The following is a 22,100-nucleotide window of genomic DNA, read 5'->3' on the forward strand; positions in this document are numbered from 1 at the left end:
AAGAAGTGAAATGAAAGCACATAAAGTTATGTTTCCTAATTATTGTTGTTTTAATAATAGGTATTTTGTTTTTACTTATTAGGTCAAAAACGAGCAAACCCGCCTCAGCCACAACCACAAGCAACCGCTCAAGTTCAATATATATCGGGGAAAGTCCTAACTGGTTAAGTACATTTATAATTGAACTTTTTAAGTACAACTAAAAACTTTTTTGTATTTCAATATCACTCTTTGTATTGATCAGGACAACTGTTTGTGAAAAACCTAGATCAACACAATGAAAAATACTTGATATATTTTATAAACTGTCATCCCCGCTATATAATAAATCTTTTCAACGAGTCAGCTGTTTCTTTTCTGAAATAGAAACTGCAAAAATGTGGAAAAATGTTATAAGATTGGACAAAACATAAATATGACATCCATCCAACAACACAAGAACATCAAAACTAAATAACTATCATTATACTGATCGTTAACCAATAATTTTTCTTGTTTGTTCATACATGACGTGGGTTAACATACATATAATACCTTTATAGGTTGGATGCCAGTAAAGACACCACCAAGATCTCAACAAATATCACACAACAATCAAACAAGCTTTCCTCCACTATCAAATCCTGGTATGGATAATTATATTTCTAAAAATAGTTTTGTACTGCTATTATATTTTGTTTTAATACTCATAAAAACTTCTCATCAGCTTTTGGATCCTAACTTAAAATTCTTGAAAGGTAAATTTTTTAGATTGTCTTCTATATCTTTATTACTTGGTTGTTTTTGTTCAGTCCTTAACATTTGGCAGTGTTTGTCACTGACAAAAGAAGAAAAAAAAGAACACAATAAAACCTTATCTGTGGTGGGTTATTAGAAAGAATGACTAGTTTCCACTGAGTTTAAAAACGATAGGTAAATGTATATTTGATTGGTTTAGGCTATCTCACAAGACATTGAACAAAACATTGTACTCTTGTCTGAACATTATGTCTCAGTATTACGCATTTCATAAATGTTTCAAAGCTTTTAACAAAGCAAAATAAGTGTCAATATCGTGCTAATGTAGTATGGGAGTCTTCCGCCATCTTGGATTGTAAAATAGCAAAATACAATCGATCTAGATTTTTAATCAAGTCAGCAAATTTCGATGCAGGAATGCAATTTACTAAAACAAATGTTCATCTAAATGAACAAACATATGTAACTGTTTCTTATAATAACTAATATTTTTCAAAGATATATCATTTTTGCTTGTTTTAATTAATTTTTTTTAATTGACATATGAAGGGGAGGTAGCTCAGCATTATATTATTTATAAAGGAATCCACAGGAAATGTTTCTACTTCATCATGTTATAGCAGGGAAAAACGAATAGTGATCCCACTTTTTAGTTTAATATTATAAAAGCGTTTTGTAAGAGCTCTCTTCTCATATTTTATTTCAAAATTCTATCATTTAGTTTACCTTCTATTCACATTATGATGTTGTTTTCTCTGTATGATTATGCACATTGTGTCATTTTTAGTATATGTTTTTTTAACATATCAAAATGTATGCTACATTTTGGCAGAGTATGAAAAATTTTATCATGTTTCGTGTATGCTCCCGTTCTACTTTTAGCTTATTTTAGGCGTATAACTAAAGCAAGATAAAACAATGTCATAAAATACGCATCCCAAAATAAAATATCTAACTTTTTACCGATTTGCGTGTGTTTGGTTTAAATTTTGAGAAATTACCTATGCAAAGAGAAGCAGCGTCCAAGATAAATATTGATCCATATTTTAACAGTCTTAAAAGTTGTGTGAAGATATGTTGAGGCAGGTTGAGGTGACGAAATCTTAAAAAAATGCGATTTTACATTTTTCGTCAGTTTTAGTTGTTTAAAGTGATATTAGTGGGACAAAGCGACATAACTCAGATCTATATTGATAAAAACTGTATGTGTTTTAGCACGGTGGTTGCTATTCTCTTTGTTACAGGTAACCAATACAAAAATTATAATTTGGATGCAATTTATGATATTCACACTCTTTGTAAAGGAACAGAACGATATATTTTGAATAGTCAATATGAATTTCTGATGCAGTATGCTATTTATTAACAGGATTTTGCTAAACCTTTTTGAACCTTTTAAAAAGAATTAATTATTGATACACTATTTATTTCATGTTATTATAAATTCAAGAGAGTGTGAGAAATTGTATGTACCTGAATATACTCTTTTCCGGAAGATAAAAGAAACTATTGGAATAAGACATTCATTTTACTTACCTCAGCCGATACCCTCTGTAAATATGAATTTTGTTGGGTGAACGCAAATCTTCATATCTGCTAAGCCACAAGGGAAATAAGAAGTGACCAAGAATAAATCTGCTTTGACTATCAAATGCTTTTCAGTTTCTAGACATAGTATTTATTTACAATAGAAGATAGGCGAACGATACCTAAGGGTCGTTCAAACTCATAAGTTGAAAATAAGCTGACAACCCACCATTGCTAAAAAGGAAAAAGATAAACAGACAAACAATAGTACACAAAACACAACAAGGAAAACTAAAGACTGAGCAACACGAACCCCACCAAAAAAATGGGGGATATCAGGTGCTCCGGAAGGGTAAGCAGATTCTGTCTTAATTTATATACACAATTTATTATTTAACATGTACGGTTCTGTATTTCTGCAACTTCACGAAGAGCATTTTATATTATTTTTCTGCTTTATCAATATAATTGCTTCTAGCTTTTTTTTATGTTTTTAGTTTTGTCTGGAAATACAATAATCAAAAGTGTTAAACCTATACCAACAAAACGACGACAAGAGCAAAATCCCTATTCAGGTGGGCGTTCGGCACCCTCATCTCAGAGTAATGGAGTTCAATATCCTCAACCATCACCTGTCAAACACCAACAACAATATTCTGTTCAACAGCCAATACAACAGCAGCCGCAAATTCAACATCAACCAAAACCTTCACCTCATCAGCAAACACATTTTAAATACCAACAACCACAATTACACCCCCCTGTTCCTGTTAACACGCAACAATTATCGGTACACCAAGCTCCTAAGCGATATGAACAGCAACAACAGCCTCAGCAGCAAGTAGCTCAGCCAGCACCTCAACCTTATAGACAGCCACAACAATCACAACACGTACCAGTACAACAGCCTCATCAAATAGTCCAGTCAGCACCACAACCATATAGACAGCCGCAACAATCACAGCACGTACCGGTTCCACAACCTCAGCAAGCAGTCCAGTCAGCACCACAACCATATAAACATACACAACAGTATCCCAAAGGAGTCCAGCAACAATACAGACCGCAACCTAACACTAATCAAAGACCAACTGCTTATGCTCCTCAACAATATCAAAATCCTTATTCCGTAAATACCTCCAATCATATCCCAAATGATCAACGAGGATCTGTGCAGCCATACCCACAGAATGGTTATCAGGCTCAAGGTAAATGAAAATAATTAAAATTGCCACTTTCATTAAAAAAAATGTTTTGATAGAATTACCGAAAAGTAATAAAACATACGTATCATTTCGAAACTCTTAATAATCATGAATCATAATTTTGTTTCTTACAACATTCTGTTAAATCCAAATACAAAGTAAGAAATAGCAGTAAGTTTAATATTTGTTCGTCAGATAAAAATATTTTAAAATTATTACTATTAAAATTTTCTAATTTCATATCATAGGCCAACCGTACCATCAATATCAAGGACAGAGGTCTCCTCCACAAGCTCCAGCACCAGCGTATCCTCAGTATCAAGAACAAAGACGTCCACAACCTGTACATGTCTTTGTTGGTAAATACATTTATGGCTAAAAATATCCTTCTGTTTATATCAAAAAATATTTTCACATATTATTCATTTCGATTTTATATCGTGTGATAAAAGATTCTATCTGTCTATTCCACTTTTTGTGCGGGTACCAAAAGGCCCTCATCCAGTCTTTTCCTATGATAAAGATATTAATTTAATATCGTGGTGCACTACAAGTCTCTCTGGACATCACAAGCCCTGTCGCAAGTCCTTCCTATAAGCATGATATCATTTTGATATTGTGGTGGATTACAAGTCTCTCTGGATATCATAAGTCATAATGGCAAGTCCTTACTATAGGCATGATATTACTTTGATATTGTGGTGGACTAAAAGTCTCTTCCTATACACATGATATTACTTTGATATTGTGGTGGACTAAAAGTCTCTCTGGATATCAAAAGCCATGTGGCAAGTCCTTACTTTAGGCATGATATTACTTTGATATTGTGGTGGACTACAAGTCTCTCTGGACATCACAAGCCCTGTCGCAAGTCCTTCCTATAAGCATGATATCATTTTGATATTGTGGTGGATTACAAGTCTTTCTGGAAATCAAAAGCCATGATGGCAAGTCCTTACTATAGGCATGATATAACTTTGATATTGTGGTGGACTACAAGTCTCTGGACATCACAAGCCATAATGGCAAGTCGTTCCTATAGAAAATTTTACTTTGATATTGTGGTGTACTACAAGTCTCTCTGGATATCACAAGCCATAATAGCAATTCCTTACTATAGGCAAGATATTACTTTGATATTGTTGTGTACTACAAGTCCTTTCTGGACATCGCAAGCCTCATGACAAGTCCTTACTGTAGGGAAGATATTATTTTGACATTGTTGTGTATTACAAGTCCTTCTGGACATCGCAAGACTCATGACAAGTCCTTACTGTAGGCAAGATATTACTTTGATATTGTGGTGGGCGGCTACAAATCCCTCTTGATATCATAAGCCCTGACGCAAGTCCTTATTATAAGCAAGATATTACTTTGATATTGTGGTGGACTACAAGTATCTCTGGTCATCACAAACCCTGTCGCAAGTCCTTCCTATAAGCATGATATAATTTTGATATTGTGGTGGATTACAAGTCTCTCTGGATATCAAAAGCCATAACGGCAAGTCCTTACTATAAGCATGATATTACTTTGATATTGTGGTGGACTAAAAGTCTCTTCCTATACATATGATATTACTTTGATATTGTGGTGGACTAAAAGTTTCTTCCTATACACATGATCTTACTTTGATATTGTGGTGGACTAAAAGTCTCTCTGGATATCAAAAGCCATGTGGCAAGTCCTTACTTTAGGCATGATATTACTTTAATATTGTGTTGGACTACAAGTCTCTCTGGACATCACAAGCCATAATAGAAAGTTCTTCCTTTAAGCATGAAATTACTTTGATATTGTGGTAGACTACAAGTCTCTCTGGACATCACAAACCATAATGGCAAGTCCTTCCTATAAGCATGATATTACTTTGATATTGTGGTGGGCTTCAAATCCCTCTGGATATCAAAAGCCCTGACGCAAGTCCTTATTATAGACATGATATTACTTTGATATTGTGGTGGACTACAAGTCTCTCTGGACATCACAAGCCCTGTCGCAAGTCCTTCCTATAAGCATGATATTACTTTGATATTGTGGTGGGCTTCAAATCCCTCTGGATATCAAAAGCTCTGACGCAAATCCTTATTATAGGCATGATATTACTTTGATAGTGTGGTGGACTAAAAGTCTCTTCCTATACACATGATATTACCTTGATATTGTGGTGGACTAAAAGTCTCTCTGGATATCAAAAGCCATGTGGCAAATCCTTACTTTAGGCATGATATTACTTTGATATTGTGGTGTACTACAAGTCTCTCTGGACATCACAAGCCATAATAGAAAGTCCTTCCTATAAGCATGAAATTACTTTGATATTGTGGTAGACTACAAGTCTCTCTGGACATCACAAGCCATAATGGCAAGTCCTTCCTATAAGCATGATATTATTTTGATATTGTGATGGACTACAAGTCTATCTGGATATCAAAAGTCATGTATCAAGTCTTTACTATTAACATGCTATAACTTTGATATTGTGGTGTACTACAAGTCCATATGGAAATCACAAGCCCTATTACAAGTCCTTACTTTAGGCAAGATATTACTTTGAAATTGTGTTGTACTACAAGTCTCTCTGGACATCACAAGCCATAATAGCAAGTCCTTACATAGGCAAGATATTACTTTGATATTGTTGTGTACTACAAGTCCTTCTGGACATCGCAAGTCTCATGACAAGTCCTTACTATAGGCAAGATATCACTTTGATACTGTTGTGTACTACAAGTCCTTCTGGACATCGCAAGCCTCATGACAAGTCCTTACTGTAGGCAAGATATTACTTTGATATTGTTGCGCACTACAAGTCCTTCTGGACATCGCAAGCCTCATGACAAGTCCTTACTGTAGGCAAAATATTACTTTGATATTGTTGCGTACTACAAGTCCTTCTTGACATCGCAAGCATCATGACAAGTCCTTACTGTAGGCAAGATATTATTTTGTTATTGTTGTGTACTGCAAGTTCTTCTGGACATCGCAAGCCTCATGACAAGTCCTTACTGTAGGCAAGATATTACTTTGATATTGTGGTGGGCGGCAACAAATCCCTCTGGATAACAAAAGCCCTGACGCAAGTCCTTACTATAGGCAAGATATTACTTTGATATTGCTGTGTACTACAAGTCCTTCTGGACATTGCAAGCCTCATGACAAGTCCTTACTATAGGCAAGATATCACTTTGATATTGTTGTGTACTACAAGTCCTTCTTGACATCGCAAGCCTCATGACAAGTCCTTACTGTAGGCAAGATAATACTTTGATATTGTTGCGTACTACAAGTCCTTCTGGACATCGCAAGCCTCATGACAAGTCCTTACTGTAGGCAAGATATTACTTTGATATTGTTGCGTACTACAAGTCCTTCTGGACATCGCAAGCCTCATGACAAGTCCTTACTGTAGGCAAGATATTATTTTGTTATTGTTGTGTACTGCAAGTTCTTCTAGACATCGCAAGCCTCATGACAAGTCCTTACTGTAGGCAAGATATTACTTTGATATTGTGGTGGGCGGCAACAAATCCCTCTGGATATCAAAAGCCCTGACGCAAGTCCTTATTATAGGCATGATATTACTTTGAAATTGTGGTGGACTACAAGTCTGTCTGGACATCACAAGCCCTGTCGCAAGTCCTTCCTATAAGCATGATATCATTTTGATATTGTGGTGGATTACAAGTCTCTCTGGATATCAAAAGCCCTGATGCAAGTCCTTGTTATAGGCATGATATTACTTTGATATTGTGGTGGACTACAAGTCTCTCTGTACATCACAAGCCCTAACGCAAGTCCTTCCTATCAGCATGATATCATTTTGATATTGTGGTGGATTACAAGTCTCTCTGGATATCAAAAGCCATAATGGCAAGTCCTTACTATAGGCATGATATTACTTTGATATTGTGGTGGACTAAAAGTCTCTTCCTATACACATGAAATTACTTTGATAGTGTGGTGGACTAAAAGTCTCTCTGGATATCAAAAGCCATGTGGCAAGTCCTTACTTTAGGCATGATATCATTTTGATATTGTGGTGGACTACAAGTCTCTCTGGATATCAAAAGCCATTATAGCAAGTTCTTACTATAAGCATGATATTACTTTGATATTTTGGTGGACTACAAGTCTCATTTGACATCACAAGCCATAATAGCAAGTTCTTCCTATAAGCATGATATTACTTTGATATTGTGGTGGACTACACGTCTCTCTGGACATCACAAGCCCTGTCGCAAGTCCTTCCTATAAGATGAAATCATTTTGATATTGTGGTGGACTACAAGTCCTTCTTGACATCGCAAGCATCATGACAAGTCCTTACTGTAGGCAAGATATTATTTTGTTATTGTTGTGTACTGCAAGTTCTTCTGGACATCGCAAGCCTCATGACAAGTCCTTACTGTAGGCAAGATATTACTTTGATATTGTGGTGGGCGGCAACAAATCCCTCTGGATAACAAAAGCCCTGACGCAAGTCCTTACTATAGGCAAGATATTACTTTGATATTGCTGTGTACTACAAGTCCTTCTGGACATTGCAAGCCTCATGACAAGTCCTTACTATAGGCAAGATATCACTTTGATATTGTTGTGTACTACAAGTCCTTCTTGACATCGCAAGCATCATGACAAGTCCTTACTGTAGGCAAGATATTATTTTGTTATTGTTGTGTACTGCAAGTTCTTCTGGACATCGCAAGCCTCATGACAAGTCCTTACTGTAGGCAAGATATTACTTTGATATTGTGGTGGGCGGCAACAAATCCCTCTGGATAACAAAAGCCCTGACGCAAGTCCTTACTATAGGCAAGATATTACTTTGATATTGCTGTGTACTACAAGTCCTTCTGGACATTGCAAGCCTCATGACAAGTCCTTACTATAGGCAAGATATCACTTTGATATTGTTGTGTACTACAAGTCCTTCTTGACATCGCAAGCCTCATGACAAGTCCTTACTGTAGGCAAGATAATACTTTGATATTGTTGCGTACTACAAGTCCTTCTGGACATCGCAAGCCTCATGACAAGTCCTTACTGTAGGCAAGATATTACTTTGATATTGTTGCGTACTACAAGTCCTTCTGGACATCGCAAGCCTCATGACAAGTCCTTACTGTAGGCAAGATATTATTTTGTTATTGTTGTGTACTGCAAGTTCTTCTAGACATCGCAAGCCTCATGACAAGTCCTTACTGTAGGCAAGATATTACTTTGATATTGTGGTGGGCGGCAACAAATCCCTCTGGATATCAAAAGCCCTGACGCAAGTCCTTATTATAGGCATGATATTACTTTGAAATTGTGGTGGACTACAAGTCTGTCTGGACATCACAAGCCCTGTCGCAAGTCCTTCCTATAAGCATGATATCATTTTGATATTGTGGTGGATTACAAGTCTCTCTGGATATCAAAAGCCCTGATGCAAGTCCTTGTTATAGGCATGATATTACTTTGATATTGTGGTGGACTACAAGTCTCTCTGTACATCACAAGCCCTAACGCAAGTCCTTCCTATCAGCATGATATCATTTTGATATTGTGGTGGATTACAAGTCTCTCTGGATATCAAAAGCCATAATGGCAAGTCCTTACTATAGGCATGATATTACTTTGATATTGTGGTGGACTAAAAGTCTCTTCCTATACACATGAAATTACTTTGATAGTGTGGTGGACTAAAAGTCTCTCTGGATATCAAAAGCCATGTGGCAAGTCCTTACTTTAGGCATGATATCATTTTGATATTGTGGTGGACTACAAGTCTCTCTGGATATCAAAAGCCATTATAGCAAGTTCTTACTATAAGCATGATATTACTTTGATATTTTGGTGGACTACAAGTCTCATTTGACATCACAAGCCATAATAGCAAGTTCTTCCTATAAGCATGATATTACTTTGATATTGTGGTGGACTACACGTCTCTCTGGACATCACAAGCCCTGTCGCAAGTCCTTCCTATAAGATGAAATCATTTTGATATTGTGGTGGACTACAAGTCTCTCTGTATATCAAAAGCCATAATGGTAAGTCCTTACTATAGGCATGATATTACTTTGATACTGTGGTGGACTACAAGTCTCTCTGGACATCACAAGCCATAATGGCAAGTCCTTCCTATAAGCAAGATATTACTTTGATATTGTAGTGGACTAAAAGTCTCTCTGAACATCACAAGCCATAATAGCAAGTTCTTCCTATACGCATGATATTACTTTGATATTGTGGTGGACTACAAGTCTCTCTGAATATCAAAAGCCATTATAGCAAGTTCTTACTATAAGCATGATATTACTTTGATATTTTGGTTGACTACAAGTCTCATTTGAAATCACAAGCCATAATAGCAAGTTCTTCCTATAAGCATGATATTACTTCGATATTGTTGGTGGACTACAAATCTCTCTGGACATCACAAGCCATGTGGCAAGTCCTTACTATAGGCATGATATTTCTTTGATATTGTGTTGTACTACAAGTCTCTCTGGACATCGCAAGCCTCATGACAAGTCCTTACTGTAGGCAAGATATTACTTTGATATTGTGGTGGGCTACAAGTCCTTCTGGACATCGCAAGCCTCATGACAAGTCCTTACTGTAGGCAAGATATTATTTTGTTATTGTTGTGTACTGCAAGTTCTTCTGGACATCGCAAGCCTCATGACAAGTCCTTACTGTAGGCAAGATATTACTTTGATATTGTGGTGGGCGGCAACAAATCCCTCTAGATATTAAAAGCCCTGACGGAAGTCCTTATTATAGGCATGATATTACTTTGAAATTGTGGTGGACTACAAGTCTCGCTGGACATCACAAGCCCTGTTGCAAGTCCTTCCTATAAGCATGATATCATTTTGATATTGTGGTGGATTACAAGTCTCTATGGATATCAAATGCCATAATGGCAAGTCCTTACTATAGGCATGATATTACTTTTATATTGTGGTGGACTAAAAGTCTCTCTGTACATCACAAGCCCTAACGCAAGTCCTTCCTATCAGCATGATATCATTTTGATATTGTGTAGGATTACAAGTCTCTCTGGATATCAAAAGCCATAATGGCAAGTCCTTACTATAGGCATGATATTACTTTGATATTGTGGTGGACTAAAAGTCTCTTCCTATACACATGAAATTACTTTGATAGTGTGGTGGACTAAAAGTCTCTCTGGATATCAAAAGCCATGTGGCAAGTCCTTACTTTAGGCATGATATCATTTTGATATTGTGGTGGACTACAAGTCTCTCTGGATATCAAAAGCCATTATAGCAAGTTCTTACTATAAGCATGATATTACTTTGATATTGTGGTGGACTACACGTCTCTCTGGACATCACAAGCCCTGTCGCAAGTCCTTCCTATAAGATGAAATCATTTTGATATTGTGGTGGACTACAAGTCTCTCTGTATATCAAAAGCCATAATGGTAAGTCCTTACTATAGGCATGATATTAGTTTGATACTGTGGTGGACTACAAGTCTCTCTGGACATCACAAGCCATAATGGCAAGTCCTTCCTATAAGCAAGATATTACTTTGATATTGTAGTTAAGCCATAATAGCAAGTTCTTCCTATACGCATGATATTACTTTGATATTGTGGTGGACTACAAGTCTCTCTGAATATCAAAAGCCATTATAGCAAGTTCTTACTATAAGCATGATATTACTTTGATATTTTGGTTGACTACAAGTCTCATTTGAAATCACAAGCCATAATAGCAAGTTCTTCCTATAAGCATGATATTACTTCGATATTGTTGGTGGACTACAAATCTCTCTGGACATCACAAGCCATGTGGCAAGTCCTTACTATAGGCATGATATTACTTTGATATTGTGTTGTACTACAAGTCTCTCTGGACATCGCAAGCCTCATGACAAGTCCTTACTGTAGGCAAGATATTACTTTCATATTGTGGTGGGCTACAAGTCCTTCTGGACATCGCAAGCCTAATGACAAGTCCTTACTGTAGGCAAGATATTACTTTGATATTGTGGTGGGCGGCAACAAATCCCTCTAGATATTAAAAGCCCTGACGGAAGTCCTTATTATAGGCATGATATTACTTTGAAATTGTGGTGGACTACAAGTCTCGCTGGACATCACAAGCCCTGTCGCAAGTCCTTCCTATAAGCATGATATCATTTTGATATTGTGGTGGATTACAAGTCTCTATGGATATCAAATGCCATAATGGCAAGTCCTTACTATAGGCATGATATTACTTTTATATTGTGGTGGTCTAAAAGTCTCTTCCTATACACATGATATTACTTTGATATTGTGGTGGACTAAAAGTCTCTCTGGATATCAAAAGCCATGTGGCAAGTCCTTACTATAGGCATGATATTACTTTGATACTGTGGTGGACTACAAGTCTCTCTGGACATCACAAGACATAATGGCAAGTCCTTCCTATAAGCAAGATATTACTTTGATATTGTAGTGGACTACAAGTCTCTCTGAACATCACAAGCCATAATAGCAAGTTTTTCCTATACGCATGATATTACTTTGATATTGTGGTGGACTACAAGTCTCTCTGGATATCAAAAGCCATTATAGCAAGTTCTTACTATAAGCATGATATTACTTTGATATTTTGGTTGACTACAAGTCTCATTTGACATCACAAGCCATAATAGCATGTTCTTCCTATAAGCATGATATTACTTCGATATTGTGGTGGACTACAAGTCTCTCTGTATATCAAAAGCCATGTATCAAGTCCTTACTATAGACATGCTATAAATTTGATATTGTGGTGTACTTCAAGTCCATATGGAAATCACAAGCCCTATTACAAGTCCTTACTTTAGGCAAGATATTACTTTGATATTGTGTTGTACTACAAGTCTCTCTGGATATCACAAGCCATAATAGCAAGTCCTTATTATAGGCAAGATATTACTTTGATATTGTTGTGTACTACAAGTCCTTCTGGACATCGCAAGCCTCATGACAAGTCCTTACTGTAGGCAAGATATTTCTTTGATATTGTTGCGTACTACAAGTCCTTCTGGACATCGCAAGCCTCATGACAAGTCCTTACTGTAGGCAAGATATTACTTTGATATTGTGGTGGGCTACAAATCCCTCTGGATATCAAAAGCCCTGACGCAAGTCCTTATTATAGGCATGATATTACTTTGATATTGTGGTGGACTATAAGTCTCTCTGGACATCACAAGCCATAATGGCAAGTCCTTACTATAGGCATGATATTACTATGATATTGTGTTGTACTACAAGTCTCTCTGGACATCACAAGCCATAATAGCAAGTCTTTACTATAGGCAAGATATTACTTTGATATTGCGGTGTACTACAAGTCCTTCTGGACATCGCAAGTCTCATGACAAGTCCTTACTGTAGGCAAGATATTATTTTGATATTGTTGTGTACTACAATTCCTTCTGCACATCGCAAGCCTCATGACAAGTCCTAACTATAGGCAAGATATTATTTTGATACTGTTGTGTACTGCAAGTCCTTCTGGACATCGCAAGCCTCATGACAAATCCTTACTGTAGGCAAGATATTACTTTGATATTGTGGTGGACTACAAGTCTCTCTGGACATCACAAGCCCTGTCGCAAGTCCTTCCTATAAGCATGATATCATTTTGATATTGTGGTGGATTACAAGTCTCTCTGGATATCAAAAGCCATAATGGCAAGTCCTTACTATAGGCATGATATTACTTTGATACTTTGGTGGACTACAAGTCTCTCTGGACATCACAAGCCATAATGGCAAGTCCTTCCTATAAGCAAGATATTACTTTGATATTGTAGTGGACTACAAGTCTCTCTGGACATCACAAGCCATAATAGCAAGTTCTTCCTATACGCATGATATTACTTTGATATTATGGTGGACTACAAGTCTCTCTGGATATCAAAAGCCATTATAGCAAGTTCTTACTATAAGCATGATATTTCTTTGATAATTTGGTGGACTACAAGTATCATTTGACATCACAAGCCATAATAGCAAGTTCTTCCTATAAGCATGATATAACTTTGATATTGTAGTGGACTACAAGTCTCTCTGTATATCAAAAGCCATGTGGCAAGTCCCTACTATAGGCATGATATTACTTTGATATTGTGTTGTACTACAAGTCTCTCTGGACATCACAAGCCATAATAACAAGTCCTTACTATAGGCAAGATATTACTTTGATATTGTTGTGTACTACAAGTCCTTCTGGACATCGCAAGCCTCATGACAAGTCCTTACTATAGGCAAGATATTACTTTGATATTGTTGCGTACTACAAGTCCTTCTGGACATCGCAAGCCTCATGAAAAGTCCTTACTGTAGGCAAGAAATTATTTTGATATTGTTGCGTACTACAAGCCATTCTGGACATCGCAAGCCTCATGACAAGTCCTTATTATAGGCAAGATATCACTTTGATATTGTGGTGGGCTACAAATCCCTCAGGACATCAAAAGCCATGATAGCAAGTTCTTACTATAAGCATGATATTACTTTGATTTTTGGTGGACTACAAGTCTCATTTGACATCACAAGCCATAATAGCAAGTTCTTCCTATAAGCATGATATTACTTTGATATTGCGGTGGACTACAAGTCTCTCTGGATATCAAAAACCATGTGGCCAGTCCTTACTATAGGCATGATATTACTTTGATATTGTGGAGGATTACAAGTGTCTCTGGACATCACAAGCCATAGTAGCAAGTTCTTTCTATAAGCATGATATTACTTTGATATTGTGGTGGACTTCAAGTCTCTCTGCATATTAAAAGCCATGTGGCAAGTCCTTACTATAGGCATGATGTGATTGACTACAAGTCTCTCAGGACATCACAAGCCATAAAAGCAAGTTCTTTCTATAAGCATATTACTTTGATATTGTGGTGGATTACAAGTTTCTCTGGATATCAATCCCATGTGGCAAGTCTTTACTATAGGCATGATATTACTTTGATATTGTGGTAGACTACAAGTCTCTCTGGACATCACAAGCCATAATGGCAAGTCCTTCCTATAGACAAGATATTACTTTGATATTGTGGTGTACTACAAGTCCCTCTGGAAATCACAAGCCCTATTGCAAGTCCTTACTATAGGCAAGATATTACTTTGATATTGTGTTGTACTACAAGTCTCTCTTGACATCACAAGCCAAAATGGCAAGTCCTTCCTAAAGGCAAGATACTACTTGGATATTGTGGTGTACTACAAGTCCCTCTGGACATCACAAGCCATAATGGCAAGTCCTTCCTAAAGGCAAGATACTACTTGGATATTGTGGTGTACTACAAGTCCCTCTAGACATCACAAGCCATAATGGCAAGTCCTTCCTAAAGGCAAGATACTACTTGGATATTGTGGTGTACTACAAGTCCCTCTGGATATCAAAAGCCCTATGGCAGGTCCTTACAACAGACATGATATTACTTTGATATTGAAACCTAATAAATTATCAGTTGAAATGAAAAAAATATTAAGTTTTAAGATTATCTTGCCGCTGCATTTTTTCTCCTCAGATGGTTTTTGGTGTTCCTTTTTTTGTTAATATTTTTAATTGTATTAAAGTCTTTAACGTTTTTACTTGCGGATATCAATATTGCTTTCATCATGTCAATCAAGAAATGTATTTTCGAAACATGGATATTCTGGTTCATCAACTTGGGTTTGGTATCTTGTAGTTTTGTATCCCAATATTTTAAACATTCAACTGATATTGATTTTCTTTGTGCCACCTTTCTGAGTAGTAAGATACAAATCATATAATTACGTTCGTCTGATAGTGACCTATACATGATATCATCCATGCATATAGGAAGCCTAGATAATATTGAAATGTTACAAAATACAGATTGTTAATTGTACGTTTGGGCAGTTGGCTCCCTCCTCCATCAGCTAGTAAGGTATAGGGAGTCTTTCGTGTCTAATTAGTTTACATGGGATTTGGAAAAGGGCTTACTAATAGGAATGATAGTAATATAAATTCATCATTCAAACATACATATATTTTCTCGGGGGAATTTGACGCAGATTTCTTCATCAAACATTATATGTTATTACAGCATAAAATAAACCAATCACTTCTTTTCCAAATTTAACTACAAATATCAATAAAAGGTGATGTAGAGTCGTATAGGGCAGTAATGTGATAATATTTCAACTACTCAAAATAACCAAAAGACATTTTGAGGTCAATCTCAAGTCCTCAAATATCTATATTGTAGTACTATATGTTATTGTTTGCCAAAACAACCTTTATTGTTTATCCCACAATATGCACTAAAATTATGTTCAAATATTTCGCCAACACTTACAATAGTTTTCCTGTAAAGAAATTCATATTCATGAAACGCGTTTATACTTTTTCAATGCTGATCAATAGAGTAAGGTTTCACATACAAAATTGGAATTATCAAATTTTAAATTAAGTGCAAACAAGAATCATGTTGCAAAAAAAATTAAAAATTGACAATCATGTAAATATTAGTTGTATTTAATGTCGATGTACTAAAATATTGCTTACCACTGCCTTTCACTAATGAGCCGACTCTTCGTCGAATCTATAACAAAATAGCAGTTTAGTACTGTAATGTATATCTATTCCGATGTATTTTGTATTTGTTTAAAACAAGATGATAGAACACTTTGTACTCATTACAGTTTTCTGAACTAACTGAAAAAGAAAGGCTTTCATTAATCTTTGTCATGCATAACTATTGCCATTTAATTCTTGTTTCATTGTAGATCCTCGTCCAATATACGTACCACCTGCACCGGCGCCCCCACCAACAACCACAACTCCCCCGCCTCCACCGCCAACATGTTATGATCAAGACAAAAATTGTAAACATTGGGGAGTTTATTGTACAAGTAATCCTTATGTTCACGATAATTGTCGCAAGACATGCAGTACCTGCACTATACCAATGCCACCTATAGGTAATATAGTCATATAAACGTGTTTGGGTGATAGCTTATAAGACCAGAATGTATTAGTAATCAAATGAAATTGCATGTAAATAGCAAATGTTCGAAATAAAATGAAGTTCTTACATAACTGTTGTACTTTCTCAAAGATGATAGACTTGTCTTAAACATAAAATATAAAAATAAGCTAATACTTGGCTTATAAAATCAGTGATTGTCGATCACGCTTACTTATTGTATATTATTTCAAGACTATCGGAAGTGGGTCTAAAACTACCGTTACCAATCAGATTTCATTGAAAAAAAAGATGCCACAGTTAACAAGGGCAATCAAAACTCCTGTCCATAAGTCGAAGAAAAACAGAAAAACCTTGCAAAAAAAGAAAAAACGAATAAAAAACAAACAAGTCTACAAAATAATACACAGAAAACCTTAGACTTAGTAACACAAGCACCAACAATAACCGGGGTGCTCCGGAAGGGTTGACAGATCATGCTTAGTTATCACTTTCCATGTGATGAACATAATATGATAATCTGGCTTTTTTTATCGTATTGACTATTTTGTTTTCTTTACAAAAACATTGTTTTTTAAGTCTATTACGATAACATCGGGTCAAATTTGAAAAAGGGATTTTTTTTATTGCTGAGAAGGATATACACTATATATAATGTAATATAAATGTAAATTTAGTTCTGTTATATTAGTAGTTCTTTTCCTGACTACTTAAACAATAAATGTGTCTTGTATTAGTATATATATTGATTTTGAAAAAAAATGTATTATCTATTGGTTTATAAAACACTCGACGATTTAATGCAACATACTGTTCTTTCAGTGCCAGAAAAAGTGCTTCACACAACTGCCACTCCAATGACAACTCCTCGGCCGTCTATAGTTCCTTCTAATCCACCATCACCAATCACAGCTAGAACTGATCATCATAGAAATCCAATGAGACATCCACCGAGAAGAACTCTACCACCACAAATGCACAATAACTATCCTACAACAACAGCAGCATATTATCCACAAACAACAGGGTTTAACCAGCAACAAGCACCAACGCATGTACCTGCACAAGGTGCACACGGTGTTCCTGGATTCGGACTATGTACAGACTTCGATCAGCGATGCAAACAGTGGGCGAAATATTGTGGCATTGACGAATATGTGGATGATATGTGTCGATTAACTTGTATGAGATGTCGTTAGAGCTACTAGTTTTAAATCTGTCTTTTGTTGTAAATTCAATGTATACGGTTAGTGCAATATGCTTCACCGTACACATGTGAGCGGTGTTTTTGCACTATTAAGTATTTATGTTGAGGGATTTTTCAATTTAAAGTTTTGTCGTGGTTGTGTCACCTACTACATAATTTATTCTTCAATCAATATTTGAATGAAGGTATGAGTGACTTATTTGAACTTCGAAAAACACTGTGACATTACTCCATTAACTAATGTTTTATAATGCAAAGCCTGACATCTGTGACTGTACTGAAATAAGCGAAAGTATTCAATTCCGAAAGGCATTGTTAGTGCGATAGTCAACAGTATTTGCTTCAGAGTATACAGACCACTTATTTGTGATCCCATTGAAACGAAAGTCACAATGTATTTAAATGTCCTAATTATTTAATTCTCAAAAACTTGTTTGAAGCGTTTTGTATTATTATTAAAGGTACTTTAATCTGCCAATTCCCAGAGCTATTTTCGAATGTTTTCTTTACAAAAAAGAATGTTCGAATCGAAGACGAATAAATGTTCCGAGTCTGTTCATGACACGAAACTTTTGTTTTTATTTTACTTTCCCTTTCTCGGTAATAAAAAGCCTTCCACCATCGTATGGTATTTACATTTTTCTATTAAAACGTCACGCCCGTTCAGTACACACTATACGCACTTTACTAACAGGAGCCTGCGTCTAACACAAAACTCTGCTCTGACAGACTTATGAGGGAGAACAACTGAAATCGACACAACATAAGTTTTACGGTCATCATCACGAATTGATTAACCGAGACGATGTACCTGAACTCACTGGCGACATATTTTCGCGGTCTTACATCTTTAGAAACCAAGAATAGTAGTCTGATCTGTAATATTACTAATTGTATTCTATTCCCGATTATGACATTTTAACTGAGTGTGGATTCGCATGGCGGGTGATGCTTGTATAGCAGGAGACGCTCACCCTGTCGACGAACCCGGTATTGGAATTCATGTGATTCTCTCATTATTTGTTTGTTACCTTGATTTATATCTTTTAATCGATTTATGATCATACCATAGGTAAACTACGATCATAACATAGATAAACTACTGTTGCTTAAAATTATATTCCCTCTCGGCAATATAAACCGCGGGCAGGTACTAGTAGTTTGAATTAACACACACTGATCGCTGGTATGCTAGCAATTCATAAAAAAAAAATCGTGGAGAAATTAGCATACACAGCGATATAACAATTTTATCCAGTAAGTAAATGGCGGAACCTGAAAATCAGATGTGAATTTTGAAAAATTTCAAAGATCTACATGTTCATACAGTCGAAGTCCGTTTCCTCATGATATAGTATTTAAAAAAAAATCAATTCTTAACATAATTACTCTGCTTTGTATAAAGAGATTTTAACCCCTTAATATTTATCAGAGTGTAGAAATATGGAAAGCTGGGCTTCTCCTATGCATCTATGCTAAGGGAGCGTCCGTTTAAGTATGCAGGGTGTATATAAATACGCAGTCACGACTTGGTCAGAATGAGGACGCTAAAATTCGATGCCACGTTCAGATAGAATGCCAAGCTCTCTTCCCGAAAGCATCTTGTAAAAATGTCGATATTGAATGTTGGTATGGTCTAGCAATAAAGAAAAGCAAAAATCAGTAAAATTTCGAAAATGTGTAGGTTCTGTGTCATTTTATTCAAAAATTGGTATCGAGTTCAGTGGCAGATACAAAACGCCTGTAAAGTAATAAATGATAGCCAAGGTATATTTTAGAAACACTCATTTTAAAGCCGTTCCATTAAGCAAAATATCGTTGTAATGTTGAAAATCGCTGTCCATTCTTCATACACGCTTTCGCTGCATGACAAACCGTTTGCCTGATAAGATGTGTTGCCAATGACTTTCTATCTGAGAGTTTTTTGTCTTTATGGCCAAATTTATTTACTTCCTTCTAATACTGACGTTATTGTAAAGCATTCTTGTCTTCCGTGTGTCTTTTGTGATGAAACCTCTGTAATGTTGAAATTCGCATGATTGTTTCGAGTGTAGGCGTCTTTTTGAAATAGGCATTCGTCTACAATTACAAAATACATTATTTTATTATAAATTAAGGAAATATATCTATAAAGTGTAATAACTGAATTTACACAAGAAATGTAGAAGGAAACAGAAACTTATTTTCAGTTTCAGCGGGTTTTGATACTATCTTTCATCAATATCAGTGGGTGGTTTTTATTATGTTTTTATCAATCTAAAACTATCCCTGGAACTTGAAATTGTATTATAAGAAGCATGTTCTATGTGAGACTTGAGAAGATCCTGTAGTTTATGCACAAAAGAAAAATAAGTAAATGATTGCAGTTTAATTAAGAGGTAGGTAAAAGTAAACATGTTATCGGTAAAGACAACAAATGAATTTGCCGTTAGAGCTTAAAGAAAACAAATTTAAGGCTGCATTGATGCGGGTAGAATGATAAAATTTGACCTAACTAGGTTTGTTTCAATATAATGTAAATATTTCTTAAATAAAAAAAGTCCTGCCATCAGACAAAGGACGAATTAAATTAAGTTTAAAGAAAAACATAACTTAAGAAAACGTTTTAAAGCTTTATTAAGGGGGCAATAAGTCAGAGGCAGACAGACAGTATCGGGGCTGAAAAAAGGACCAACAACAATACACAAAAACTGCACAGAACAAAGAAAATCGGCTGCATCAAAATCAACAAATAAATGTTATTGTATATAGATTTAATCACTGTATGGAATCCACGTCTGCTTTAAAGATAAATGATAATATTAGTGGAAAAGTTACGTGATGTGACCTGCAGTCTATATCTGGGTTTAAAAAATGTTAGCGAATTATGAAAATATAAAGAATGATGCTGCCGTATTCACAATACGGTACCTATTTAAAGTGTCAACATTGTCAAATAATTAATTTTAGTGGTGACATTGAAATTGCATGTAATTAAATTAAATGGAAGGTACTTGACACCTGAGATTCCTATAGATAAATGAATTCTCATTGAATAACTGTGAACATAGATGGCAAGTACGCATAAAGACTCTAAAGCACATCTATCAAATGTCAGTACCTTGCTACTCACTATAACAGTGGCTAAGCTTTAACGGTTACCAGGCAAAATACTATATAATTACACTTTTCCAATAAAGTAACACACATTGTGTGATTTTTACATGTTTTAACATTTAAATGAGGATGACACATTGCCAAAAAAACATTTCACCAGAAATTAGAGGTATATTGCAATACCTTTTTGAATACTTTTTTTACTCTTTTGAGGGCTTCGATCATACTGTACATAGTTATTGAAAATAAAGGTCAACATCTTCTGATTCATGTATTTGCCTTTCTATAAATTTGAAATTGTTAGTAATTTTGTTTTTGATCAAATAAAAAAAAAGGAAATTAAACCAATTTTGAAATGAAATATAATATAAATTAATACTGTTTTGGGATTTCTGTTAATTTAAAAGTGGTGTCAGTGATTCTCCATTTCTTATATTTTTCACAAGTGGGAGGGAGGATGGAAAGGGTTATGAACTTTGTCCTTATTTCTCAGGCCAATATTTAAACATTAATTGAACTTTATTTATTGACAGAGATTATAAATTAAAAAAAAATGAGATAAAAATCAAAGACAAACTAGAACGTTGTGGCAAACAAATAAATGGTTAAAGAGAAGCAGTGCTACGTAAGAGTAAGCAGTTCCAGTGTCATAAATCATGTCATTACAGAAATACCAACTGTCAAAAAGTATGTCATAAAAGAACACCGACTGTCATAAATTATGTCATTACAGAAACACCGACTGTCATAAATCATGTCATTACAGAAACACCGACTGTCATAAATAATGCCATTACAGAAACACCGACTGTCATAAATCATGTCATTACAGAAACACCGACTGTCATAAACCACATCATTACAGAAACACAAACTGTCATAAATAACGTCATTACAGAAACACCGACTGTCATAAATTTTGTCATTACAGAAACACCGACTGTCATAAATCACGTCATTACAGAAACACCGACTATCATAAATCATGGCATTACAGAAACACCGACTGTCATAAATACTGCCATTACAGAAACACCGACTGTCATAAATCATGTCATTACAGAAACACCGACATAAATCACGTCATCACAGAAACACCGACTGTCATACATCATGCCATTACAGAAACACCGACTGTCATAAATCATGTCATTACAGAAACACCGACTGTCATAAATCACGTCATTGTCATTACAGAAACATCGACTATCATAAATCACGTCATTACAGAAACACCGACTGTCATAAATCATGTCATTACAGAAACATCGACTGTCATAAATCATGTCATTACAGAAACACCGACTATCATCAATCATGTCATTACATAAACACCGACTGTCATAAATCATGTCATT

The 22,100-nt window shown here is 35.5% G+C and overlaps 1 protein-coding gene across 3 annotated transcripts in view; it reads left to right on the forward strand.

Annotated features, from left to right (window-relative positions):
• Positions 1-18,081, forward strand: part of LOC127730625 (uncharacterized) — a 35,037-nt gene extending 16,956 nt beyond the window's left edge. For all 3 annotated transcript variants that reach the window (XM_052239122.1, XM_052239131.1, XM_052239135.1), the window contains 6 exons: positions 83-163; positions 543-626; positions 2,763-3,473; positions 3,719-3,829; positions 16,240-16,434; positions 17,262-18,081. In XM_052239122.1, the coding sequence (XP_052095082.1) occupies positions 83-163; positions 543-626; positions 2,763-3,473; positions 3,719-3,829; positions 16,240-16,434; positions 17,262-17,638 (1,559 nt within the window). In that variant the 3' untranslated portion in view covers positions 17,639-18,081. The remainder of the gene's footprint in view (positions 1-82; positions 164-542; positions 627-2,762; positions 3,474-3,718; positions 3,830-16,239; positions 16,435-17,261) is intronic.
• The last annotated feature ends 4,019 nt before the right edge of the window (positions 18,082-22,100 follow it).

The sequence above is a fragment of the Mytilus californianus genome, unplaced genomic scaffold (genome assembly GCF_021869535.1).
Source record: "Mytilus californianus isolate M0D057914Y unplaced genomic scaffold, xbMytCali1.0.p SCAF_1, whole genome shotgun sequence".
Taxonomy (NCBI): domain Eukaryota; kingdom Metazoa; phylum Mollusca; class Bivalvia; order Mytilida; family Mytilidae; genus Mytilus; species Mytilus californianus.